This window comes from Triturus cristatus, chromosome 3_1 (genome assembly GCF_964204655.1).
Source record: "Triturus cristatus chromosome 3_1, aTriCri1.1, whole genome shotgun sequence".
Classification (NCBI taxonomy): Eukaryota; Metazoa; Chordata; class Amphibia; order Caudata; family Salamandridae; genus Triturus; species Triturus cristatus.
This window is the reverse complement of record NC_140583.1, coordinates 331,097,572-331,116,346: the sequence shown is the minus strand read 5'-3', so window position 1 is coordinate 331,116,346 and position 18,775 is coordinate 331,097,572. Positions and strand designations below refer to the sequence as shown.

The following is an 18,775-nucleotide window of genomic DNA, read 5'->3' as shown; positions in this document are numbered from 1 at the left end:
ATTGACGCCACCTAAAACAATCCTGTGCCAGATAGAGTAAAAGAACAAAAAGATGAGTAAAGGGTGACTTGATTGTACTGCTTTTTGAGTGATTTCAATGCAAATAAACATATTTACCAAAAACAAGATGAGTAAAGGGTGACAGAACAAAACCCAAGGTTGTGGCGTGAGGCAGAATTAAAAGATCATCCAAACGAGTAGTCTTAGGATGATATTAGATAGTGATTGATATGACCTATAACTACAACCTAACACTGTAAGAGATAGTCTGAATACTGGAGGGGCCGATGTCTCACCTTGAATGATTGTAATTGTGCACTGCACTGTAGGTGCCTCCTGGTAATATCAGAACTTGTTTAATCAATTCTGCAAATAAATCAATATATATGTATATATATATGTTTTGAGTACCCACGTTATAAAGTTTATATTAATAGCACCTCAACTAGCAAGATAGTTTGTAAGTGACTAGGTTTATTGTCATCATATTTGTGTATTGTCAATTAAATATCTTACCTAATATAAATATTTCCATCAAATGTTTATATACCACTTCGCCAATGACACATGTTAATTAGGTCCCAATTCATTTTTGTCCATAGAGATGATTCGTATTTGGACCAATATCCTTCCTCTCTGTTCAAATAAAATACAAAAACGTCCTATTAAAGGTTCCCAGTATATTAAACAAAGCGTGTATGTATATTAAGTATATATACACATATTCTTCATCACTATTCTTCAAACGTTTTAAATTTCATTATAATTAGTATTCGGTCTAAACATGGTATTTAAAGGACCAATCGTGATCCCAGTAGGATAATAAAATGTCGAGGTATATATGACTCCCTAAAACGAAAGAGTATATGAGCGACCCCCAAAAAAAAAGAATTAACCGGTAGAATTGACTGATAAATTATCACAAGTAATATTGGAAGGTCATTTAGTATTGGCCAATGAGTCTGAGTAACACCCACAACGAGCCGAATCTGTATATAATACACAAACGAAAACATGTATGTGACTGTTTTCGAATAGTAAATTAAAAACTATCTCGCTACATTATACACCAAGAGTTTACATGTAGTTTCATGCCTCCATTAGCGGCCGGAGCTGTATACACGAACACCTCGTCCTGTCGTTTGGCGTCTTGACGCTTGTTTGTTCCCGCCATTCTATACGAAGCGGTGCATATGAAAAGTAGTGAAAATAGGAAATCAAATCTTTGGACTATTTATAGTCGCAAGGACATGTTCAATACTTTAAGTGGATGAGTATTTGGCTTCGTTTCTAGCACCCAACATCATTGTTAGAATTTATACTGTTTGGAAAACTTTATTGATGTACAAATAATGATGTGCAGATCACCTCAGCATATCCACTGATTTTTCTACTATGTAATCAATATGCTGTTTATTCCCATTGTTAAGGGAGGACAGGGGCAGCAGGACTCATTTTAGGGTTTGCCCCGCGTTGGTCATGGTCCCTCTCTGCACAGGTAATAAACCGCATATTACACTTAGCACGCCTGTATACATATTACATATGTGTGTGGATTACTTTGAGAAATTCACTTGTGCTTTAATGAAGATTTGTTTTATATCGATAAGGCTTCCACTTTGCCAATTAAAGTATGACATTGGTATTTATATTTTTATCGATGCGAGATTGGCAAATGCATAATTTTCTGAACGTAATGTGAAATGCCAATGATGAACATCTGTCCACATCATGTGCATTGGCATTGAATCATTCTTTTGTTGATTTCAACTTTTAACAAGCATCTGCATACTTAGGGACAAGACTCTACTAGACCCAGTTTATAGACATTTCATCTTTATCCTTCCTCGTGAAAACATCATCGTGTAATCCCTGTGAAGCCTTATGCTTCAACTAATGCTCGGATTGGGTCAATAGCATGAGACACTTAATCCTAACATCATACCCGGCGGTACATAGACACAATAGCATTCTCGCGTTAATACATACGACTGTAGTGATTCTATTGGGCTTGGTATACTTCTAAAATTGAATTCTTTCAGAGAAGTGGATTCCTCTCGCAGGCAGCTTACCCTGCAACCTTTCTTCTGTGACTGGGTTTGTAACTGTAAACAGGCTTTCTGCGTCCTGTGCATTGTCAGCCGGCATTCCGCATCCTTTCTCTTTCGGCACTCTTTCTTCACTTTCTGACAGGCCCACCTAACATTCTTCTGACACATTCAAGGTAAACAAGGTAAACTGTTACCTCAGGGCTGCTAAAATATTTATAGAGTTTTATATGAACTGCCCACTTTGTACTTGGTTGCCACTTTTATTCATCAACAGTTTAAAACTGAGTAAAGGTTATTGTTTTTCTGAAATACCCAAGATTTACTGGTCTCAGGATTCGCAAATTTAGATTTCTCACCTTATGAATATTCTCCGGGTGCCAGACTTCATGCAGAACCTTTTGTGGCCTCGGCTGCGATTCTACCCCCCCCAAATATTGGAGCATATAAATCTCCAACCAAAATGCTGGTGTCACTTCGAGTTTTTCCACACCTCATTGACGCAGGTCTTCTTGATGTGGCAAAGATGAACTTTGTCACCTTTTCAACAGAGACTGGGTATATCCCCTCGTAAGATTTCTGGGTTTAAACAGTAGTGCAGGTGCCATTAGATGATGCCCTTGCTGGACCCACTCGACATCTGTCTGTGATATCTAGAATCAGAACATGACTCCTTAGTCTGCGACTCCACTTCCTTAATGTCCCTAGGACCAAGCGGGAGAGAGAGGCCAAGTTATATTTAGCAGACCCACTTGAGTATGTCAAAGTGTTTCTCTTCTTTTTTGCAAGTCCCGCACAGGGAAAGACTTTCCCAGAAAAGCCACAAAAAGTGCTCTAGGAAGGAGAAATACACCTTTTCCTTGCAGAAAAGGTTCATAATACTTGGCAGTTCCTGTCATTTGAATCTAATGTAACTTTTACATAAATGCAACTTTAGAAAGTTGCCACCATGTTGCTCAAGTTTTCCAGAGGCCCTTCTCAGATGCTGGCCACAATACTGCATTCTTTCCCCCTGGGAAGAAGTGTGAACGATTTCCAGAAGCAGGAACAATAGAGGCCTGCTGGTGGAAGAGGTGTTACCTCTCACTGGCAGGAAGATACATAGGTTGTGAGTCCAAAAGATGAACATCAAAGGGGAGGCTGCCTGTGAAGGGCAAATGGTAGACACACACAAGAGGGGCTTCTGTTTGGTTCAGGTAGACTGGTTGGTGTTGGGGAGACCAATTGCCAAACCAATTTTCTGTGGGTGTTTATCCCTCAGGTTGCCACACTTAAGTAGGCTTCCAAGCTCCACCCACCAAGAGAAGGGTTCAGCCATCTTGGGAGTGGGTAGAATAGTGCACTCTGGGATTTCTAGATGCCACACATTGCAGGAAGTCATCAACAGGTGGAAAAGAGCCTGGTAGCGCATTGGCTAGCAACTGCTGCATCCACCGAGGCCCCTTCTGGGCATAAATATGGTACCTCTGGCACCCAGACCTCAGATCACATCTGGACTGGAGAGAGGACTAAAGGACTACCCTGCTGTTTCATGGACCTGGCAAGAGAGGCTGCACTAACTGCTGGACTGCGCCTGTGGTTCCTTGCTTGAGGAAAGGTCGCTTCTGAGCCCCAGACAGAGGAGGTGACCTCCAAGAGTTAGTTGGCCGACTTCCTGTTATATCATCAGGGCCATAAACGCTGAGGAAGCCCGTCTTGGCTAATCATTAGCCACAACCACTTGATTACCACTGACTGCCAACGTGCAGCCAGGGAGACTACGTTCCAATGCTCAAAAGTTGTACCTGAGTCCGTTGAATCTCAGAGTCATCGAAGTGCAGTTTGGCCACCCAAGATGGACAATAGCCTTCACCAAAGGGAACCGCAGGTTTCGATGTGACTTGAGACCAGTAATCCAGTGTGTCCTTGCTGGACCCAAGAGGAATTCAAGGGACATCAACCCCAGAGGCTAAAGTCGCCTCACCAATACCGTGGACCAAGGAGTAGCCCCAGGTACTCCCTTTTTGACCACACAGCATGCAGAGCACCTTACAACATCGTCAGTATTCTGTAACCCTTGGATCAGGACTGCTCCATTTAAGTCTATGGCGATTACTTTACCAGTTTTAACCTGCACTTAACACCCCACGTTACGTCATTAGCTACCTCACTTGCATTCATCAAACGGCAAGCCTCGTAAAAGATCTCCGCTAAAGCGACCCTTCGGGGGACCCATTGGGCATTGCAGCGCCAGCCCAACGAGGAGCACCACCCAACGATGAGGCATGACACCCTCTAGGGGGTGTGCGAGGGCAACATAAACAGTCCAGTTGACTGTCCCATTCCAATACTCTGGCCCAGGCACTCTTCACGCTCTGAAAGATTGTGCCTCTCCCCCTCTTGAATTTTCCACCGGAACACTAGCCCTATTGTTGAATTTCATGATTCGCCTGTAGACCTTGGAACGGGATTTGAGACTGCTTTGGTGGCAACATAACTGTTCTACAAATCCTTTTTGGCCCTCTTGACCTCCTCCCTGCCAGGGTTGGCTACCCAAATTGGGCCAGAGTAGCCAAACACAACTTTGTAAACGTTTTATAAAGTTTCCTGTAACAACGGTAGTTGACAATGCATGTTCAGTTTTTGAGTGAAAAGCAATGATTTACATTTTACTTCAAAATCTATATCCCCGGAACCCTCTTGTGAATTTTGTTCGTTTTGGTGTCTAAAAATTCATAAAAATAAGATGCATTTTTATAAGTTGATGTTGGATTTCTTTTGTGTTGTATGACGTTCTTATTTCATTGTTTTGGTGCTTCTAAATTCTTTACACTTGTTCCTTTGGTTAAACTTGACTGCTGAAAGCCACAGGTACCCAGGAATGAGCTAAAAGTTTTACAAATGAGCCTGAATTGACTGAAGTCGATATTGTGACTGTATTACATAGTGAGGCCTCACAACCATACCATATAATACACCATTTTCCTCACACTTTGTATTATGCTATCTTACACCATGGCCAAGAAACACCTCCCTGCTACAATTTGTGGTCACTCTAGTAGAGTCATGTCAGCTTCCACAGATCTCAAATGAGGTGTCCCAGTTTGTTGACAACTACTGGGAAGTCACTTGGTCATCTTTGCCTGCTTTTGGTTAATATTACTGCCTCACAGCCCAAGCTCACAGTGATTGGTACTTTGCCAGGCCAGTGATGTTTAACTTCCTTTACTAACAGGCACTACTCAGTCCTGCTTCCCTGAGGGTATGTATCACTTTGAGACGCATTCATAAGGTTAGGAATCTGGAGGAAGATGTAGGCATCAGAAGAAAATGAATTGCCTAGGTAAGGATTTTTCTGGTGAATACATTATCTTCCCGCAGATTTATCACCACCCTCTCTCCCCAGTGCATTTGTGCTATATTTGGTGCTGTAGTTGATGGTGTCTTTGTCCCTCTCCTCATGCCTCGACGAGGTGTTGCAAAAGTATCACAAACCTGATTCCATCTGGCCGGTTGTCTCATTATATATGCCCCAATGCCGTCATATCAGGGTGGGTAGAGCTACAGCTGAGGCCTCCTGGCCTCTTCAGGCGGCACTAGAGAGCCTTTGGAGGTGAACTGGTCCTAGACTGGCACATGCACATATTAATCTGAAACAGGATAATGTATCCATCCACCTGAAATGTTAATACTTTAAGTTTCTCTTTTCGTCACCATCCATTGTTCTGATGACTAAAGCTATTTGCCGTGTAATTACATTAAAATCCTGTAAAACAGCAGCTAGCTTGTGAATATAATTTGTGTATCTTTAACCATGCTTACCTTTTTTTAATCAGTGTATTTTCATTTTAGAACAAAAATTAGTGCAAAAAGACAATCCACTGTGTTGAGGTGTGTTAAAATGAAAGATTGTCTAGTAGACAGGTCACGTAGAAACAAGTTGCAGGTTTATTCATTAAGTAACAGTTTCAGATAAAGGTAACTGGAAGGTGGTAAAGTCCATGTAAGTAACGCCCCACCAAGAGCAGCCTCCTTGCTGCTCAGCCCATCTCTTCCAACTGACATCTTCTCAAGTCCCCACACACTCAACATTCCAAATGACCTCACTAATGGCTGAGCAGCAAGGGACAGAACAGGAATAAGGAAGATGCACCAACCAACAACAATTAGGTTATAGCAAGGTGTCCACATTTACGCCGAGGCATATACATCTATATTATATTGGTACAGTAGAGATCATGTCCGATCAGATCTCCAATCCATCCACATCTGAGTCTTTCGGATCAGTGCTTACTTACCACACTGAGACCTGCTCTGTGCATCAGTTCGGTGATATCTCCAGGGTCAGAGCCCCCCCTCCTGTCTCTATCCGTGAACGTCTGGAAGGGCAGCCAAACCCGCTCATAATTATCCATCATCTACGGAAATGTACTCACCAGTCAATAACTTGTGTCGAACTATCTTCTTCCTATATGACTACATGTGCTAGTGTTTAAAGATATAGCTCATGTGTGCCAATCATTGAATGGGTTGAAAATTGAAGTTTATAAGAAACATAAAAATATTTCTATTACGACAATTTGGCAGTTTTAAATTAAAATACGTCACTCTTACCACGTGCTCCCGAAATCATTTTGCCTCCGATTTGCTTTGATATGCTTCTTTAAGCAGCCTTTGGCACATTATAAATCCCTTGGTGACATAGCATCCTGGCCTACGGGCGCTCGCCATTTCTGCATCTAGCCAGGTTTATTTCCGCTCTTCATATTAAATACCTGCATAGGTTTAGCAGTGAACGTCTTAAAGTATTTTTGTTTATGCTCATACACACCTCCTGTCCTCCTGAAGGTAACCAGGCAGAGCTGGCTTGCTGAAGTCTTACATGTGTCCTTGAATAGCTTTTCCTGTTTGCTTAAAACCCGCAATTAAGAATGTCTTAGTTATTGGAGGATTGACTGGTGGTTGCATCGCCTTGTCACTTCAGCCGCAGTGCCTCGTGCCAGGTCGCATAAGGTCTTGCTGCATTTGTGTCCTTGACATTAAATGATGCTGTGACAAGAATGAATGAGCGATCGTAGCTTGATGGAAGCGATCGTAAAGCCTTGCATTGCGCCACAGATATGTTGGTATTCTTTTAAACTGTTCCACTCTGCCGCCGTGGTGCTTTGAAACAAGTACCTGCTGAAGTACAGCTTAATTACTGTTCTGGTGACTATTTTCGGCTGCACAAAATGCTCCTGCCTGAATCTGCCTTTACGGCTGACCTCGTTGCTCGGTGTCCTGCCGTAAGTTCACATCACTGCTTGTTGCACAGTATTTTCTGGCCGATCCTTACTACTTCCATGTTGAGTTATACAATTGTTTTTTTCTATTCCCATTCAGGCATATCTACCAGGCATCTGAGGAGTGGTTACAGGCAAAGTTTGCGACCAATCAACTGATGGGGAAGGTGGAACTGCTTTTCCGACCTTACCTGCGCTGGCTGGATCGCAATTTGGAGCGGCTTTTCACAGAGGGTGCCCGGCTGGTGAGACACCTGAAACCATCATATTATCAAAGTATTCATGTTGTGCCCGGTTTACTAGGCCGTTTGTTCCATGAGTAGGTGTTAACTTCTAGAAATCTAGGAGTAAGACACTCTGCAGACAGACATTTTCTAACCGGGCCGTTTACTAGATTAGAAATATAATTATTTGCGAATGAACAGGTGTAGTTGGAGTTGAGCTCGTTTGTGGCAGAACGTGTTCTACGTGTAAACAAACTAATCACAGTGACATCGAGACGTAAACTCTGATACTTACATCACGTCATGTTTTTCTCCCAGTATATTTGTGAAGTCTGCCTTCTGTGGGAGAGAAACAGTTGCCCATTCCACGCGCCAGAAGCCAAAGCAAAGGTGGTCATGCCTTCCCCTTGTAGGCCCCTACTTTGGAATAACGTTTTTTTCTGCCTCACATTTTGAGGCTTCGCCTTTCCTTCCAGTCTTTGTTTGGAGGTTGGTCTTGTTTTCCTTGTGTTGGAGTGTCTAGAAACCTGTTTTGGGTGTACAAGTGAGCTAGCTCTTTGCAAAAGATAAACCCAACATTGTCTTTACGATTTGTAATTCGTGCTAATTATAGAACTCGTAAAAATGTTTTAAGATATTCTTCTATACGATTCCCCATATTACATAAGTAACATCATCACACAGGCTACGTGAGACTGCAAGTGCAGCTAAGGTTTGATGCAAACTACTTTCCTTAGCTACCTCAGTACATGTTTTGACATATGTTGTAAAGAAAATCTTCCTCTGGGCTTTTTTTTTCTCAATAGGGAATACCCAAAGTTTCTGGTGTTGTCTGCTTGAGAAGGTAGTTTGAGACCTGAGCTGGCCAAGTAGGTGATTTAATCCCTCTGGGCATGCCTTCCTCCTGGGCCGTTTCCTAGTATGTCACCTGCAATAAACAAATGTTCTCTGTGGATGCATTTTAAATGTATACCGTGTATATATTTTAGTTGAATACTGAAGTAAAACATAAGATATGCATAAAGATACAAAAGAAACATCTGATTATGAGAGGACTTATATCAAAGCAGCCTTTTTTAGGTCGAGCGTAGGCAGCACATTCACTGTTTGCAAGACTGTTGTAGCTCTCCTATGTGGGTTTTGGCACATCCATCATTGCCTTTCACTATTTGTTGGCCATTCATAAATGCACCTTTTAATTGGTGCATTCGCTATAATTGTTCGTCCTTTGGGTGCTTGGTACCCTCCTAGGCGATTTCACTAAGTGAATCTTTTTAGGTCGAGCCTATACAGCGCTTGCTCTGTCTGGAAGATCTGCTGTATGTAATTTGTGGGATCTGGAGATCAGCCCTAGGACTTGTCTGCTTTTGCCTTTGCTTAGAGACTTAGTTTTCTGTTCAACTGCCTCTGTTTAACTGTCTTGATAGAAACGACCAGTAGAGGGCAGTAAAATACCAGGATTGCTTTCTGCTTGTTCAACTGCCTCTAATTAACTGTCTTGATAGAAAACGACCAGTAGAGGTCAGTAAAATACCAGAATTGCTTTCTACTTGTTCAACTGCCTCTAATTAACTGTATGGATAGAAAACGACCAGTGGAGGTCAGTAAAATACTAGGATTGCTTTCTGCTTGTTCATCTGCCTCTAATTAACTGTCTTGATAGAAAATGACCAGCAGAGGTCAGTAAAATACCAGAATCATTTTAGCCTTCCCTAGATGCCCGGCCATAGAAACTTGTATTCAAAGAGCACCCGTAGACAATAATATTTTTCTCAAATCTTGTATTTTCAGTGATATGACCACAGAAGGGGCTGATTTTATATTAAAAACAGAGATTTGGACAATACCATTTCAAGCTGATAGCCAGTATTTCTCTCCATGTGTTCCTGTACCTGGCGTGTTCCGCAGTTTGGTGCTTATTTTGCCTCCATGTTAAAGAACAGTAGATGTTTCAGCACCCAGGCTAATGTGCTGCATTATATAAGGTCCCAAAGGCGAGACCGATTGCATTGCAAATGCTTGTTGTTTATCTCATCGCGTTTACCCTTCTTCCTGTTACAGCACTAGTTGGCCCCCGTATGGGCATCGCAGCCTCAGTTAAAACACACTGTTCAGAGAGGCGCCGAAGGTTTAGTTAGTTCTTGTTCCTCTGCTCGAGTATACTTAATTGGTGTTTTGTAAGCCACCTTTCACTCCACGGATCGTGTTTCACCACTGCTGTTATTCGTTACTGTTTTCCAAAAAATAAACAACACGCCACTGCTCTTATTATTAGTTACAGGTTTTTTTTACATTTGGTACAATTGCAGTTACTTCACCGACTCTTTATTTTATAAACCTCCCACCTGCGCTGGACTTTTCTGTCCTGCAGATGTCTGTACATAGTTCACATTACTTAGCCAAGTATCAGTCAAAGACTCGGGAGCCACGGGCAGCTCACATATTCCAGCTGTCCGGCGAGGCGAGGGAGTCCTCCTCTTCTCCACTTCCCATCCAGCCCCCTTCTTCCGCTCACCACCCTCAATTACTCTGCTCTCGGTCCAGTCCAGTTGTGTTTCCATTATTCGTCTCACCTCCGCAGCGCGCAAGCGCTGCTTTGGACTGACCTTTTGGAATCACTCTGTACTTTTTGGTAAACTTGTGCATGTATTGCACAGTTTCCGATCAGTACTCGTGCATGTATACTGTTTTCCTTGCGGGAGTGAGCAGCGGCGCCATCTATTTGCAATTATGGCGCCCGCGCTGCTCGCTCCCGTAAGGTAAACTCTGCAGATGGGCACACTTATTTTCTTTTGCCGTCTTCACTGGTGAGCAGCTGCAGCTCCCACTTGTAGGGGAGCTTCGCGCCTGTATCCAGGGAGCAGTCGTGTAACCGAGGTGCCCTCTCAGCAAGCACTCAAGCTGGAGACTCAGACTCCCACCCACCCTAGTCAGTCTCCCTTTACCTTACCTCTGACACGGCCCTCATCTTCTTTTTGTCAGTTCCTTCCTCTTCTCTTTATTCCTTCCCTCTTTCAACCTCTCTGCCCTCTTTTCCTGTCATCTCCTTCCTCTGTCACTCCACCAAAGCTTCCCCTTGTGCCACCCACCTCTCCTTCGTTACACTCTCTTCTTTGCCGTGTCACTGCACACAGAGTCACTTCTCACCTCCACTGCCAGACTATCTCCACAGTACTCCTTGTCTCACTCTCTCCTCCCCACCTGTCACAAGCATCCTCATTTGTTTCCAATACCCCCTGTCTCTTTCTCCTCTGCCACTGCCTCTCTCTCCCGCCTTTGTCAGATTCCCAGAGCGTCTGCCCTCCCCTCTTTTTCTCTCTCCTTTCCTTCTCAGTTTCTTATCTTTCTCTATTCTCTATCACTCTCTTTCTTCTTTACTGTGGCGCCTTCTCTCCAATTGTCCTTGTCACACTCTCCTTACCGCCTGTAACCTCTTTCCCTTTCCACATTGGCCCCTGTCACAGGCTCCTCGGTAACAGTGGCACTGCCCCTTTCCTTTGGTAACCTGCCTGTCCCCTTCCCTCACCGACGCTCCCTCTGCCAGATTCACTCCACCCTCTCTCTGTCCGCCTGTCCCCGCCTCCCCTGGCCCCCTCTCTCCAGTGACAGCGGCCTGACTGCCCCAACGCTTCCAGAACAGTTTCCGCAGCAGGTGCACCCTTCGCTTCTGTGCGACCACGGGCAGCAGAGCAGCGCTCGCGTGTGTAGAGAGGGAAAACAACACCAGCAGAGGCACTTTTTCGACCTTCTAACTTTGATTTGACTTTGAGCCGCTATCACGTGCTCCAGCTTAGCATTCAGCAATTAATAACCCCTTCATCTCTCAACCAAGGGGAGCTGCCCATGCCCTGTCCCCACCCCCACGCCGCCATTCCAGTTCATTCCTTGACCGCATTAGTTTCCGTACTTTGCATGCAGTCAAGAAAGGGAGTTCCTTATCGAGTTATAACTCGGAAATCTGAAGATTTACTCAACATGCCTAGTTGTAACTTTGATAAACAATTCGCCATTTACCCCGGAATTCTCCCATACCATCCTCTCACAAACAAGGTGTTGGAAAGTAGGTTATTGGTAGGGGTAAATGTAGGTCTGCCACTGGCAATAACGCCACTAACACATGATAGGATTCAGCATAGGTCTTGGAAAATTATTCCTATGCTCAACCCTTGGTAACGTGGCTGCAAGCAGACAGGCTTAACTTCAAAGACAGGTATGTAAAGCATTTAAAAACACAATTTTAGTAAATAATGAAGACACAACACATAATAAAAATCCAACACCAATTTATAAAAACGACACCGAAACGACAAAAATCCAATGTAGGGAACCGAAGATATGAATTTTCAAAGATTTAATAAAATATAGCACTTAGAAGATTATAGCACCATATTGTGATACCTGCTCGCGATAGACCGGACCAAAGTCAAAGTTTCGGGCCGGGCGCGATGGAGCCCTGAGCGGCTACAGCTCCCGGCAGGTCCCGGTCTCAGTTTCTACCTTCACACTATTAAACCTTTCTGGATCTTTTCTTCCTGAGGGTCCTCAAAGCTCCCAGCCAGTCCGGATCCGGTGAGGGATCACCGGCTTGACTTTTGACAAGGTCCCAGTCAACTTCCCTGGTGTGGACTTAGAAAATATTTCAAGTTTGCTTCAGCGGGACAACCCAGAAATCCAGGCCGACACACGACGGAAGGCAGGCGGCTTGGCTCTCACGGTTGCTCCCGGTCACCTTTTCTATGAGCGGACTTAGAAACTTTTCTGGAGCTTTTTCTTGCGGGTTCTCTCGATGCTCCTCATGTAGCCGGATCCGGTGAGGGTTCGCCGGCTTCAGTTTTCTTCTAGTCCTGTCAAACTCTGGAAGTTGAACCCATGGAGCTTTTAGGGGGACGAACCTGGACGGCTTGGCCGGCTCGCGATTAAAGGCAGGCGGGCTGGCTGACCAGATTGAGTCAGTTCCTCTATGGAGCTTTTTCTCAAAGTTCTCCAAACTTCTTGAACTTCTACCTGAAGTTCCTCAAGGGTTCCCAAAGTGTCTCAAACTTACTCCAAAGGTCTGGAAGCTCCAAGATGGTCCATGAAAGTTGAGGGCATCAGTTCCCACAATCCACTGGTACAAAGCCCTTAAAAATCCACTAATGATTCCCCAACTTGTAGATTTAGTTGGTGATGTTCCAGTTGAGCTCTTTTAACCTGTAGTTTTCAGGGAGTCCACTCTTTAGTTCCTTTCTCAGCAAAATAATCCACAGGGCTGTAGTGTCAGTTGATGCAGTTTATAGAGGTCAGGCCTTAGAAATCTTTGCACAACAAAACTTAGAAATCTTTGCACAGCAAAACTTCTCAGCAGGGCACTTCTTGCTTCAGTAAGTTTCAAGCAGCAGATCTGGAGGGATCTGTCCCTCTCAGATACTCATTCCAAGTTCTCTGAGTCATGCAGGAGGTCACTTCTGACCAATGGGAGCAGGGTAACTCCTCAAAGTTATGACCACATCCTGTAGAGTGTGGCATTATTTTGTCCTAGAGTGCATCACATCTTCCAAATCCATAATGGCTGATTTCCCAGCAAGGAGATAACAGCTGGCTAAACACACCCCTAGGATGGCTAATTTACTTTGACCCTCCTGAATCTGCTCATACCTTCCTTAATCCTACCATGTGCCTAAGGTGAGAAGTTCAGAGCTGTAAATGACAATGGGCTCTACTCTCCACTTTGAAGAGCATGGCTTACGACTCCTCCCCCTGGCCTGGCATTCCTATGGAACAGCACACTGCCCTGCCAGCAGAGCTGGTTAACCCCAGGGGCTCTTTATCACCTCTTCAAGGCAGCCTGGCTAATCCACTTAACTCTGACCAATCAGGGCAGACCACTGGAAGGATGAATTTGGACTTACAAACAAGAAAGTCTTATAACTTCTTGTATGTACACTTTAGGAGAAATTCAACAATGGGATATTGTTCAGATTTCTTAATACCATTCTGGGAAATCTTTGAATGGCATTTCTATCCCTCTCCTATCCATAGTTATTAATCAATAACTTCCTACCATGTTCACCTATGTAACAGGGGATTTGCAATGGGAAAAATGACTTGGGCCATTTTTCCAGCACCAGGACTTACAAAAACATATTTTATAAGTACTTGTCTTCTATCTTCAGGAACCCCACCACATGTGCAACTAGGGGAGACTTTAGGGGTTCTGATCTGTAGAAATATTGCAGATTCTCCCTCTACAGTGCTCCTAGCATCAAAGTCGAATTTGAGCAGCACTTTACCTCAATGTGGGTAGTGAAATGTGAAATTTCACTTTACCCAGGCATATAAAAACTCATTTTTATAAGGGTGTACCTTACAAATATCTGACCCCACCCCAGGGATACCTAGGAGAGACCCTGGGGGTCCCTAATATGCCAAAACATTGTAGGTTATCCATTTTTAAGTGCCCCAAACACCAAAGTCGAGTTTTGGCACAATTTACTTTTTTAAAGCAGTCCTGGCACCCAGTGCTGCTTTTAAACGTACCTCAGGTTTCAGCAGTGCACACATGCAAGTGCAAAAAGAGCTGCTGGCCTTTAAACTGTCATGCGCCGGAGTACTAGGGACTTCTAGGTAGTTTCAATCCCCCCTGCCCTATTATATACTAGGGGCTTATAGGGTAGGTCATGCCAATCACAGGGATACCCAACCATACCATTGTGCACCCTAGTGTATGTAGGTGTTTTAACTGTATTCTAATGTGTTTCTTTCAGCATAGCACTGGCCCTGGACCTGGTTAGGCAGAGCCCAGAGTCAGTCAGTCAGTTACCACCAGCATCAGCCAGCAAAAAGTTGGGGGGTGCCCAGGGCACATGATGACTATGCAACAGAGGGCCATTCTCTGAGCTCGGAAGATTCCCATTCTTTAAGCCCTCGAAACTGTCCTTAGCGTAACCGAACAAACAGCGCTGTTATCGCGCAGTTAATTATTCGTGGAGCGACCTGCCTCCGGGCCGAAGCTGCCATGGCATGGTTGGCATTCCTGCCCTGCTGCAGGCCCGCACTTCAACCGTGACCGCTTACCTTTGCTGTCGACCAGCGCATATGCTAACCCAGGCAAGGCAGGCCCAGCTGCTGCAAAAGTCTTCTTCTCTTTCCATCATAAAAGGTGCAGTTTTCATGGCACAAATATTCCTTGTGCCACATTGTGAGAAGGGGTGTTAAATGGATGTGAACCATTGCAAACACCCAGTGATAGAAGTGGGCGGGATCGGAAGTGCACGGCGTGCCCCTACTTATTAAATTTAACACAGACCGTTCCCCTACTTCTTTACTTTAGACATGCGTCCCAGGACGGAAGGAATAAGCCGAATTAAAAAAATATTGCGTGATCATCCAGCCCTGTGTTTTTCACATTAAGGAAGATATCTGGAGTTGCCACAACCTCCTCCCCCGTCCCCTCTGTGTCTGGGGGCAGGGGCCTGCAAAGCAACACTGTAGGACTAATCAATCTGCACGCGAAAACGGCTTCCTTTCGTGGCCCTGCTGCTAGATTGTGATTTACACCTCATTAAGTGAGGAGGCCCCCTGCCTGCCCCCACTGTGACCAATACAATGGTCACATCAGGATGCATTTTAGACACCACCCTTGACCTCACCTGCCCTTTATTTTCGGGCTCACACAGACTGACAACGCCACAAGGAAATGGAAAGTACTCCATTGTAGAATTCCTGGCAGACTGTGCCCAAACCTTGGCCCTTTAAAACACAAGCATTTACAATGCAACAGGTCTCGCATTTTCAAAACTTTGACCTATTGGTATTGTAAATGACAATATCTTTTATTATTGCAGGTTTTTTAAACAAAAATAAAAAGCATGGTCATTTATAATGGCAATAGCTCAAAATCTTGCAAATGCGAGACCTATTGCATTGCAAATGCTTGTTTTTGCATTTGGTATTTTATTGTTTCGCAGTGCATAACCTTTATTTCTTAGTTAGTTTACTTTTGATATGTGATCCTGTAGAGTGCCAAACCCTCATTACGCAGATGTTTTGCATGTGATGTTTTATCATGTTGCTGTTCACACTTCTCTTTTTTTTAGTTATTTTGCATTGAATGTTTATTGTGTTACAATTAGTGCTTGTAATAAAAGGTCATGAGCACAGCTTGGATTTTGGAAAAAAGTCTTTGTGATTCGGATTCTGACTTCGGCTCATTTTGCCGCTATAATTAATTTTTTGAATTTCTTTTTAGCAGTAACTTGGAGAATGCTATAGTGCCTTATTCTATTTAATGTTGTTGAGGCGTTGCAAATTTTCAATTCCTCTTAGTTTTCTATTACAATGGGTTTCAATATGGTAGTTTGCGGTTTCTTGTTAAATATGTAATAATAAACATGTGACACTAGAAACTGTAAGCAAAAACGCCAGTAAAAATTTGCTGGAGAAATATATGAAAATACTGCCCTTACAACAGTATTATGTGTTCCTATGCATTAATATTATAAGCAATTACACTAACATTTGATGAGCGCCGGTTCTTTGCAGCCCATCATTGCCTTGTCTGCATTCTTGCCTTCTAGTGGTGTATTTATGGGGCCCACGTCAAAATATTTATGTGGCTTTTACAAAGGGAAATCTAAGTACTGGTGGTATGTGTTTGCCCCTTGTGTGCCTCCCCGCACCTGCTGTTGTATTAAGGAGTTTGTGTGTGTGTGTGAGATTTGTTTTTTTTTTAACAGTTTTTTATTCAAACTGTTTGCATGTTGGAATAAAATTGCGCTTCTTAAATATAGCATGGGAGCTAGTTTGATTTATTTTTTACTCCACTCACCTGGGTACCATATGGCATGCCTGGATGTTTAGTTTAACACACAATACCACACATACAATACGTATCAATTCACCAACAAGCAAATCAACACCACCCAGTATATATTTATATTCCACATAATACCACTCAGTGCAACATAATTCACCTCCACATAATAACACTCTACTCACTGCCACATAATTACACACCAAATAAAAGAACACTATACCACATTGCAAAGATCCCCATAAAATCACTCTACACCATGCCTGTGACGGTTGGTCAGGGACAGACGGGACACGGGTGCTTTGTAAGCGTGGTTTTATTGCAATATATCGCTTTCTTAATCGACTAGTCAGTCTTTCCCTCGGCCATATGGCCGGATCCGTGGTTCCTCTTGGGTGGGGTCTTCCTTCCGGAAGGGTTCTCTGTCGTCGCGTTCCTTGGACCACGGGAGGTATGCAATATGTTTCTCCCCGGGAAGAGCAGGGCCCCAGAAGAAAGGAAACAAACAAAGGATAGTGTCAGGGTACCTTTCCTTAAGGGTTCAACCTAAGACCGGGACCGGGCGTGAGGAGACACCCTAATTTGTGCAACAGTGATTACCCGTAAGAACTCTTTGTACTTCGTGAAATGTGCAATAGGGGGGGGAAACAAGGGAATAGAAACAACAATACAGGCACTAGTTTTCAAGTAGGCGGCTTCTCCCCTCTCGCTATCCAGCCCACTACGCGGTCCCGTACATGTCCTAGCCACGCTCCTCCCCTGGGAACATGGCGGGGCGCTTCGCGGGATCCCGGGCCTCCTGGCCGTCCGGTGTCAGTCTCTCCGCTTCCTCCGCACTTCTCCTCGCACTCGCTCCTCGACGCGCCTCCTCCTCCTGCGCCGTGACGTCACTCAGGGGTGTTTCCGATGACGCGTAGCGTTTCCAGTTAAAGGGCTCCACTCCTTCCTGTATCCGCACTGTACTCTCTGGTGAGGGAAGCCATTCTTCCTGCTGTGGGGGGACAAGAGGGGGTGAGAACGGTACGTGTGTCCACCAGTCCTTAATGTCTGTTTGCTCCGCTTGTCCCGCTCTGTCACAATGCCACATAATTGCACTACGCCACATAATTGCACCGCACCACACTATTCAACTCAACACATTTCCATTTGCCACCACATAATTTGACAACATACCATATAATTCTAATCTACAAAACAATTACATAGCACACCGCATACATCCACTGCATACTACATAATCACACATCATACCACAAAATTCTACAAAACACCACATATTTAAACTCCACTACATAACACCCCACAACACTAAGTAACATTCCACATAATTGCACCCAATAACACACAATCCCACTAAGCATACTTCCAATACACTTGAACACAACATAATTACTATCCACATAATTCCACTGCACACCATGCCACATAATTCCACTACACAAATCCACTCCACACTATTCCACGCCACACAATTACACAACTAACGAATCCAATCCAACACACATAATCCCACTGCACAAACCCACTCCACACCACACAAATCCATGCTGCACTATTACACAATTAACTAATCCAATCCAATGCACATAACTCCACTACATACCACATCATACATACATTCCATAACACATAGGTAAAAGACATTGCCATTTACAATGCCAATAGCTCTAACTCAAACAAATGCGAGACCGATTGCATTTCCAATGCTTGTTATTTCAGGGTTCTTAGCTCTTGCATTGGAGAAATGCACAATCACTTTAGAAAAGTTTCAGGACAGGCACATTAAGTGTTGGTACACATGTAACACAAAGGTGCTGAGAAACTTCACTCCTAATGCCAATGTGGACTGTCATCTTTGCTACACCTTCAAAGACAACAATTCTTTTTTTTGTGTGCATCTAGTTGAAGAGGGACATTGATGCAGAAAAGGCTGGATTTGAGTTTGTTCCCTACCAGCAGCTCCAGGCATCAGCCTCTGCAGAATCCACTCCAGCTACAATCCCTGGCATGGAGTCCAAGACTGGCCATGAACGGGGGAGCACAGATGCTTGCGCCACTGATGAAGCGGAGGAGAAAGAAGGTTTGGAAACCATCAGTGGAGCAGAGGATGAGGATGATGACAGTGATGACTCTGACAGCTGGGTGAGCTGTGATGAAGATGAACCCCAATCTACAAGCAATATTGCAGGCCCCAGTGTTCGTCGTGTGGAGGAAGATAGAGGCCCTGGTCCGAGGAAAGGGACTGAGATCCGCCTGCTTGACTTGCACTTGGGAGAAGGAGTTGGAACACTGGTGGCTCAGCAGATCACAGTTTCACTGCAGTGCAACAGGTAATGTCTTTACCAAGAGCAGTAATGTCTTTACCAAGAGCAGTAGGACACAGGTTAATGTTCAAGATGTTTTAAAAAAATAAAAATATTGTATTAATAATTTTTTAACAAGACAGAGGCA

At 44.0% G+C, this 18,775-nt stretch overlaps 1 protein-coding gene across 4 annotated transcripts in view; it reads left to right on the top strand.

Moving 5' to 3' along the window:
• LOC146860205 (uncharacterized) overlaps positions 1-18,775 on the top strand; it is a 515,433-nt gene that overhangs the window by 411,757 nt on the left and 84,901 nt on the right. For all 4 annotated transcript variants that reach the window (XM_085644046.1, XM_085644048.1, XM_085644047.1 and 1 more), the window contains exons 5-6: positions 7,410-7,554; positions 18,227-18,654. In XM_085644046.1, the coding sequence (XP_085500172.1) occupies positions 7,410-7,554; positions 18,227-18,654 (573 nt within the window). The remainder of the gene's footprint in view (positions 1-7,409; positions 7,555-18,226; positions 18,655-18,775) is intronic.